The 9277-nt window shown below is 43.5% G+C and overlaps 1 protein-coding gene across 1 annotated transcript; it reads right to left on the bottom strand.

Annotated features, from left to right (window-relative positions):
• Positions 1 to 5097: 5097 nt before the first annotated feature.
• On the bottom strand, positions 5098 to 8813 carry LOC130877001 (protein RoBo-1-like). The gene is made up of 4 exons (XM_057773924.1): positions 8760 to 8813; positions 8355 to 8481; positions 7060 to 7191; positions 5098 to 5339 (listed from the first exon to the last, which is right to left on the bottom strand). The coding sequence occupies exons 1-4, from the start codon at positions 8811 to 8813 to the stop codon at positions 5098 to 5100; spliced, it is 555 nt and encodes a 184-aa protein (XP_057629907.1).
• Positions 8814 to 9277: the final 464 nt, after the last annotated feature.

Genomic DNA, 9277 nt, shown 5'->3' with positions numbered 1-9277 from the left:
AAAAAAATCATCCATTATGACCAAGTAGGCTTCATCCCAGAGATGCAGGGCTGGTTCAACATATGAAAATCTATCAATGTAATCCATCATATAAATAAACTGAAAGAAAAAATATGATCATTTCATTAGATGCTGAAAAAGCATTTGACAAAATTCAACACCCCTTCATGATAAAAGTATTGGACAGATTAGGAATACAAGGATCATATCTAAATATAATAAAAGCAATATAGAACAAGCCAACAGCTAACACAAAATTAAATAGAGAGAAACTCAAAACGATTCCACCTAAAATCAGGAACAATACAAGGCTGTCCACTCTTTCCATATCTCCTCAACATATTGCTTGATGTTCTAGCAATAGCAATAAGACAACATAAGGAGATCAAGGGGATTTGAATTGGAAAGGAAGAAGTCAAACTTTTATTATTTGCAGATGGTATGATAGTGTACATAAGTGACCCCAAAACCTCTACCAGAGAACTCCTACAGCTGATAAATACCTTCAGTGATGTGGCAGGACAAAACATCAACTCAAAAAAAAAAAACAGTAGGCCTCCTATACACAAAGGATAAAGAAGCTGAGAGGAAAATCAGAGAAACATCACTTTTCACAATAGCCACAAATAGCATAAAGTATTTTGAGGTTACACTAACCAAGGAAGTGAAAAACCTATTTGACAAGAACTTTAAGTCTTTGATGAAAGAAATTGAAGAGGATACCAGAAAACGGAAAGATCTCCCATGCTCTTGGATTTGTAGGATCAACATAGTAAAAATGGCAATTCTACCAAAAGCAATCTATAGATTCAATGCAATCTCCATCAAAATCTCAACAAAATTCTTCACAGACCTTGAGAGAACAATAATCAACTTAATATGGAAAAACAAAAAACCCGGGATAGCCAAAACAATCCCATATAAGAAAAGAACTTCCCAAAGCATTACCATCCCCTGACATCAAACTCTATTATAGAGCTACAGTAATGAAAACAGCTTGGTATTGGCATAAAAACAGAGACACTGACCAATGGAATCAAATTGAAGACCCGGATATTAATCCACACATCTATGAACACCTGATTTTTGACAAAGAAGCTAAAATTATACAATTGAAAAAAGAAAGCATCTTTAACAAATGGTGCTGGCATAACTGGATGTCAGCCTATAGAAGAATGAAAATAGATCCACATCAATCACCATGCACAAAACTCAAGTCCAAATGGATTAAATACCTCAATATAAATCTGACCACACTGAACCTGATAGAAGAGAAAGTGGGAAGTAGCCTGCAATGCAAGGGCACAGGAGACCACTTCCTAAGTATAACCCCAGTAGCACAGACAATAAAAGCAACGATGAATGAATGGGACCTCCTGAACTAAGAAGCAAAGGACACTAAGACATTAAGACAAAAGGCAACCTACTGAATGGGAGAAGATCTTCACCAACCCCACATCAGACAAATGTCTGATCTCCAAAAGATTTCAAGATCTTTTTTATCTCAAGAGCAAAAGAACTCAAGAAACTAGACATTAAAATTTTTAAATAACCCAATTTAAGAAATTGGGCACTGAACTAAACAGAGAATTCTCAACAGAAGAATTTCAAATGGTCAAAAGATACTTAAGGACATGTTCAACTTCATTAGCTATCAGGGAAATGGAAATCAAAACAACTTTGAAATACCATCTTATACCTGTCAAAATGGCTAAAATCAAAAACACTGATAATAACCTGTGCTGGAGAGGATGTGGAGTAAGGGGATTGCTGGTGGGAATGAAAACTTGTGCAACCACTATCAGTGTGGCAGTTTCTCAGAAAATTGGGAGTCAACCTACCTCAATATCCAGCAATACCACTCTTGGGAATATACCCAAAAGATGCCCAATCATACTACAAAAACATTTGTTCAACTATGTTCATAGCAGCATTATTTGTAATAGCCAGAACCTGGAAACAACCTAGATGTCCCTCAACGGAAGAATGGATAAAGAAAGTGGGCACATCTACACATTAGAGTACTACTCAGCGGTAAAAAAAACACTGACATCTTGAATTTTGCATGCAAATGGATGAAAGTAGAAACCACTATCCTGAGTGAGATAACCCAGACCCAAAAAGATAAATACGGTATGTACTCACTCATTAGTGGATTCTAGCCATAAACAAAGACATTGAGCCTATAGTTCATGATCCTAGAGAAGCTAAGTTTTAAGGTGAACCCAAAGAAAAACATATATAGATCCTCCTAGAAATTGGAAGCAGACGAGAAAGCCAGGCAAAAGTTGGGGGCATGCAGGCGAGGGGGGGGTAGAGGGAAGGGAAGAAGAGAGAGGGGAGAAGGGGAGGGTTGGGGAGAGCTTGGGGGAGTGGGATGGTTGAGATGGAGGAAGGACAGATATGGGAATAGGGAAGTAGATATCTTAATTGAGGGAGCCATTTTGGGGTTGGCAAGAGGTTTGGCTCTGGAGCTGTTCCTAGGAGTCCACAGGACCCTGGGCAGTGGGGAAGAGGGTGCCTGAACTGGCCTTGTCCTGGAGTCAGACTGATGACTATCTTGAATATCACCACAGAACCTTCGTCCAGTGACAGATGGAGACAGAGACAGAGACCCATATCGGAGCACTGGAATGAGTTCCCAAGGTCCAGTTGAAGAGCGAAGGAAGGAGAATATGCGCAAGGAAGTCAGGACCACAAGGTGTTGGTTCACCCACTGAGACAGCTGAACTGGGAATGAACGAACATGGGATCAAACTGGACCCTCTGAATGTGGTTGACAATTGGGGTAGACTGAGGGGCCAATGATAATGGCATTGGGATTTGTCTCTACTGCATGTAATGGCTTTTTGGGATCCTATTCTCTTTGGGTGCATACCTTCCTGAGCCTGGATATAGAGGGGAGGGCCTTGGACTTTACACAGGACAGGGTGCCTTGCCCTCTCTTAGGACTGGAGAGGGTGGGGGAGGATGGGGGGGAGCGGGAGGGAAGTGGGAGGAGGGGAGGAATTGGGAATTTTGATTGGTATTATTTATAAAGTAATAAAAAAGTTCTGTGTCTTTAAAACCCATTTATGTATTTTACATGTATGAGTGTTTTTGTTGAATGCATGTACACACATCACATGCATGTCTGACACCCAGAGAAGTCAGAAGGGGGATATTGTCCTTTGTAACTGGAGTTTCAGGCAGTTGTGAACCACTATGTGGGTGCTTGGAACCTACCCCGGGTCCTCTATAAGAGCAACCCGCCCTTCATCTGGAATCGTCCCTCAAGCCTTCCTGTGTCAGTCTCCGTGTTTGTGTTGCTTCTTATTTCCAGCAAATAATGGGTGTAATTGCCCTTCCCTAGTCCAAGCAAGAGAAGAAAGTTAGCTTTTGTGGCTCCGAGGATGTGTAAGTTCTGTACTGGGGGTGGGGATCACTGAGAGGAGTCAAGCACACCCCACAGCAGTGTAGGTGTTGAGTGGTCCCCACAATAGTATAGGAGTCTAGCACACACCACGGCAGTGTAGGATCCAGTGCACCCCGTGGCAATGTAGGAGCCTAGAGCACCCCCTGCAGTGTAGGAGTCGGGAACACCCAATGGAAATGTAGGAGTCAAGCACACAGCAGTGTGAGAATGAAGTGTACCCCACAGCTGTGTAGGGGTTAAGTGCAACTCACCGCAGTGTTCACACAGCCCCAAGGGTAGAGGCTAAAAGACGCTTACCCCCTTACCTAGGCCAGAACCCAATGAGCATTCTCTTTAATCTACAGAGGACTGTAGAGTGAGCTTAGAGAAGCCATGAAACTGGTGCCAGGAGGGAAAGAGGATTCTACAGCAGGAGGATCACAGCAGGGCCTGGTGGATGCAGAGAGACAGTTGTCACATACCAACTAGCCATCGGGCACTCTTCTCCTTCCTAAAACCTTGGGAGACGAGCTGAATACTGTTGGAAACTGAATCTGAGAGCTGAGGTCCATTTGCTCAGGGTCAGCGCCACAAGAACATGGTAAAGTTTGGGTTCCATACAAGCTTTCTCTCTCCTGGAGTCCCCTTGCCTTGCTGGCACATAGGAAAGGCTGTTTGAGCTGGCAATGGCCCAAGCCCTGCCTGTGAGAGGGGACACTTTTCAGAGATCTTGAGGAAAATATCTTCATAATTTAAAGAGAGTATTTATAACTTCTTTAACAGACAGCCACTGCCTGTACCCTGGGGCCGATCCCTGTAAGATGCAGAAATATACAGAATAGATGGTGATGATTCTACGCTCACGGTTCTGAGGTGAAAGAATTTCAGGGGTGCCTGGAACTTCCTCTTTTATTTATATCTTATTTAATTTATTCTATTTTTTTTTTGAAACAAGGTCTTGCTGTGCGGTCCGGCTAACTAGGAAATCACTATAAAGCACATACATGATATCCTCAGACATGCAGTAATCCTCCTGCCTCAACTTCCTGAGTGCTATGAGCTTATTTACCACCATAACTGGCTATATAATATTCGAGCTACGCTATGATAAATTGTTGAAAATGATCCTCCAATGTCCTGAATTATCCATTCAAATTTATTTTTCTTTAGAAGAATCAATTACACATATAAATAGAAATTAACATCCAGAAAAGATATGTTCCAAGATGCATGGCTCAAGGGATGGTTGGAAACCACAGTAGGACTAAAGAGAATCTCACGAATGTCATCTCAAACATCTTAGACACGCTATGAAGAGTAAAAGAAGGGGTCATTTCAAAAGGGATCACAGGGGACTGGAGAGAGGGCTCGGCAACTAAAATTGTGTCCATATAGAACCAGAGTTCTGTTTCCAGCACCCACATCAGGCATCTCACAACACCTGTTACTCCAGCTGAAGGAGATCTGACACCCTCTTCTGGACTCCACCAGCAACACACACACGCATACACGCATGCTTGCACACATACACACACATGCACACCCTCACACAAATTTTGAAATTAAATAAAACTGAAAATGAATTGGAGTTTTTACACTATAATACAAACAAGCCAAGCAATCACCAACTTTTAATTCTCCCACATTGAAGGAATCCGTCCAAATGTGTGTGTAGGACTGGGGGATTGCCTGAGCCCAAATGATCAAAGCAAGACTTTCAGCAGGAGGAGAACAATCAGCATTGGTACTGTTGAGATGGATGCAGGTCGAAAGCCAGAAGTTTCATCCGGAACTGATGAGTTGTGTGCAATCACAGCAAACTTACTCGAGCAGAAAGTGAGGATATTTGTGCTGTTGAGAACAGTTATACTCCTGTTGCAGGCGCTTTCTGTCGCACAGCCCATTCCAGTCATCATAAAGGCAAAGGGATGACTGCTTCCCGCTGCTAAGAAAAAGACTCAAGAGTTAGTCTCCCCTTGTCTCTTCAGCCCTCCTCACCCACAACCATTGGGAAAGGAAACTGTGCTCAGAATGATCCAGAGTCCACAACTTCTACCTCTTGACTAAATGCATGAGCCCAGCTTCATTCCATCCATACACAGGCCCAGCCTTACTGTCCTCTGGTCCCATTGTCTCCCCAGTATAGAAGGAACCATTTAGAGACTGTTGCATCTCAGACACAAGGCTAACACTGGGGCCACTCACTAGGAGAGATGAGTTTGTTACACATGGAAGAAGGCCAGATTCAGGGTCTCAATTATTGGCTAAAATCCTTCTAAGGTACCTGTCTTCTCTACCCAGGCTCCCGTGAGTAAAATATTGTGATTCCCCCAAAAAACTGACATGCCTTCTTTGAGGGCACTGGGTTCTCTATGAGAATAATTATGGAACACATTGGATGCCTGTTTCCTGACGTATACTGAGGTAGAAGCTTGTGCCACTGAGGACGGTTTCAACCCTCCTCTGTATTCTGTGACACCCCATTTACTTTATTCATCTCAACTCATCCAGACACAGGGCCCTTCCCTTACTCACCCCCGAACCTCTGTAAAATTCCTTCCATATAAAAACATAGCTTGTCTCCAGACCCATCAGGCTCTCAGTCTACCTGTAACCCGTGCCTAAAACACCACTAATTCCACACTACTTTTCACGTTCTTATGAGGAGTTGCTAACTCATCACCATAGCATAAAGTCCGGAAGAAAAACCCTACAGTTATTTTTGAAGTTAATTCTGAGAAGTATCTGTGCCCCTCACAACAAACATGTACTTTTCTCTTGCATAAGAAATTATAAATATTTCACTAAAATCAGTGATTTTATCAAAACCTGAGAGATTATTGTTAAGGTCTGAGTCATCATAATTTTGATGATGGCTTCAAGTTTCATCTCTCTGTGCACTTCTGATCAAGGTCCTATTCCAGAATATCACAGCAACACAGATGCCCAAACTTGACTCTTCCATGGGAAGCAGTTCATCCCCCCTCCCTCCGCTCCCATCTCCTATCCCAACTCTTCCTCTGCCACCTCTTTCCTTGAGAAAATGGTTCAATCTGAGTTTAGAGGGACAACCTTGCTGCCCTTGCTCTACAGGAGTAACAGTTTCTAAGATAATCTGCCCCCATCACGCCCATCTCCTGGCAGAGGTGCCCAGGCATTGAATCCATTGAATCCGCCTATGTCACATCTGGGTTTATCTATGTGACTAACAGGACACAAGATGAAATGATATGTCACTTCTAAGATGAGGGCTTGAAAAATCTCTGCTCCACTAATGACTCTGTGTCTGTCTCCCATCACTTCTCCGAGGAGGAAACAAGAAGATGTGCTATGAAAACCCCGGCAACCTATGAAGAGGCCATGGGAAGAGAAAGTGAAACCCGCCAAATGCCAAGAGTGAGCTGGGAAGCAGATTCTCCATCTGAAGAACCATAAGACACCCTGGGTATCTGAAGGACCACAGTTTATACCAACAGCAGAACTCAGCTTGACGAGACACCCTGAGATAATCATACAGGAATACTGTTCTCAGTGTACAGACTTTCAGATACTGACTGGCGATAAATAATTATTGCCTTCACCTGTTAGGTGTTGTATTGGTAGTGATAAATGGTGCTGTGCCCTTAACAATAGGAACCTCACAATCCTCGAGAAAATAATCATACCTGTGCCGATAAAGAAAGCGCATTTTGTCTCATTTCCCGTGCATTTTAGGAGAGTTGGGGCACTCAGCGAGCCTGACTCCGCATACTGGGCAAGACATTGAATACCATTGGCTTCTTCAGATGCCTGAGGTACTGAATGGAGAGGAAAAGGTTTTTATTTGGAGAAATGGGCAGGAAACAATAGGTGACACTATCACTACCTCACCCAATCCAAAACCATATAATTCTTTCATGATTGAACAACAAAAAATACAACTAAAATACCATAGGAGGAGGGAACAAGAGACGGGTATCGGAGATCCTGTGGTGATGGTTGTGCACCCAACTCTTTACACCTCTCTTCAGTCACTCGCCTGTCTACATGGCAGGAGAAAAATTCCTAGATATTAGGAAAGGAGATAGTCTGCCATATAAAACTATGCTGACAAAAGGGTGAGGAATTAGTGCCAGTGTGATAAGAGAGAGAGGGTGTGTGTGTGTATGTGTGTGTGCATGTGCATGCTCCTAGATACTTCTACTTAGGAGGCTGGGGCAAGAGGATTACTTGAATATAGGAATTCAAGACAAGCATGGGAAACACAGCAAGATTCCATGTTCACAACAAAAACAAAGATGAGGGACTAAATAGGTGAGAAAAATCTCCTAGCTGAAGGCTGGGGGGTACACATTTAAATCAATAGCCTCAAAGAAAGAGTGAGTGCCAATCCATTCTCCAACCGAGGCAAGGGGCTTGCATCTACCCTTTCATGTGTCCTCATGATTGAGCTTATCAGTATTATAGCAATATAGATATCATCACTTGTTATATCTAAATGTCCGTTGGTCCCCCAGAGTTGCCTATACAGCTGGTCACACACACTGTACTCCCAGCTGCACCAACTTTGGAGGTTGAGGAAGGAGGATTGCTTAATCCCAGTAATATAATGCAAGGCCAGACATGCAAGACTCCATCTCAACAATATAAAAATCCAGGATGAGGAATTAAAAAGGTGAGGAAAGTCTCTCAACTGGAGGAGCAGGGCAAAGCGTTTAAACCTAGAGACTCATTGAACCTACTTAGAGAATAGACCCAGGACCAATTACTGCTGCACAGCTGTCACCCAGTCTGTGTACACAACTGTGTGCACACATACCCAAGAGAGGGGCTTGTATCCAACCCAGACCCTTTACAACGGAAAGCTTCAAGCAAAAAGGGAAGGCAACTGTCACGGCCGCAGCCCATCAGCAGAGAGACGCACCCACGAAAGGGCAGAGGAGCCCTGAGCAGGTGGGGCCCCGGCTGGAGCTGTACTCACGTGTTAAGTCACCCTGGTTGCACCTATCAGATGTGCAGCAACGGTTCACAAAGCTAAATCTCCGTTGATCCCCAAGCGTGGCTGAGAATTCCAGTTCACTACATGGGTCTTTAGAACACCCTTTTTGCTTAAACGTTTGGTTTTTAGCAGGAGCTGCAAAATATTGAACCACTAAGTATATTTTCCTCCTGAGTTAGTGGTAAAGAACCTGTCCCTTCATGCCCTCTGCCTTGAGCACTGCACTTCTCCAAGAGTCCCTCCATCTGCAATGGTCTGTTTCAGAGAACAAACCAACAGAGGGACCATTTGCTACTAAGGGAGTGACTGGTGGTAGAGTACATGCTTAGAATGCGTGATGCCCTGAGTTAGATTCCCGATAGTGTGAAAGTAAGAAGGGAGTCACACCCGAATGGTCCTCATCATGTAGAACCCAGGTCCTACAACAAGCACATGTTCCATCTCTACCGCCTCCCAGAACCCCAGGCACCCTGTCTCATCCTGGAAGGGAAGCAAGGATAAACTAGAGATGCTCAAGATGTGAGGATTGGCTTACATGGTGTGTCAAATCTCTGTATTTGATTGAAGCAACCATTAGAGTCTAGACAATCATCTGTATCCTCAGTACATTGTTCATTTTCACATTTATATACCATACACTGGTTACTCTCTGCAAGGAGGAAATATACGTCATTTTAAGGGTAACCCAAGAGCCTTGGAGTTGATGTTTTCTAGGAGTCAAGAAGTCGTAAGAGGCTAGAGAGACCACTGGAGTCTCGTCTGGTTGGTTACTTCCCCAAGGTTCTTGACTGCTCACCTCCCCTTCCCATTTTTAGGAGGAAGGAATGCCATGTTTAGTCTTACCCACAGAGCTGACAGCCAAGTTGGTAAAGACAAAGATTGTGAGGAGGCTCTTCAGGCTGGAG

Source organism: Chionomys nivalis, chromosome 7 (assembly GCF_950005125.1).
Source record: "Chionomys nivalis chromosome 7, mChiNiv1.1, whole genome shotgun sequence".
NCBI lineage: Eukaryota > Metazoa > Chordata > Mammalia > Rodentia > Cricetidae > Chionomys > Chionomys nivalis.
This window is presented reverse-complemented; position numbering and strand designations above follow the sequence as displayed.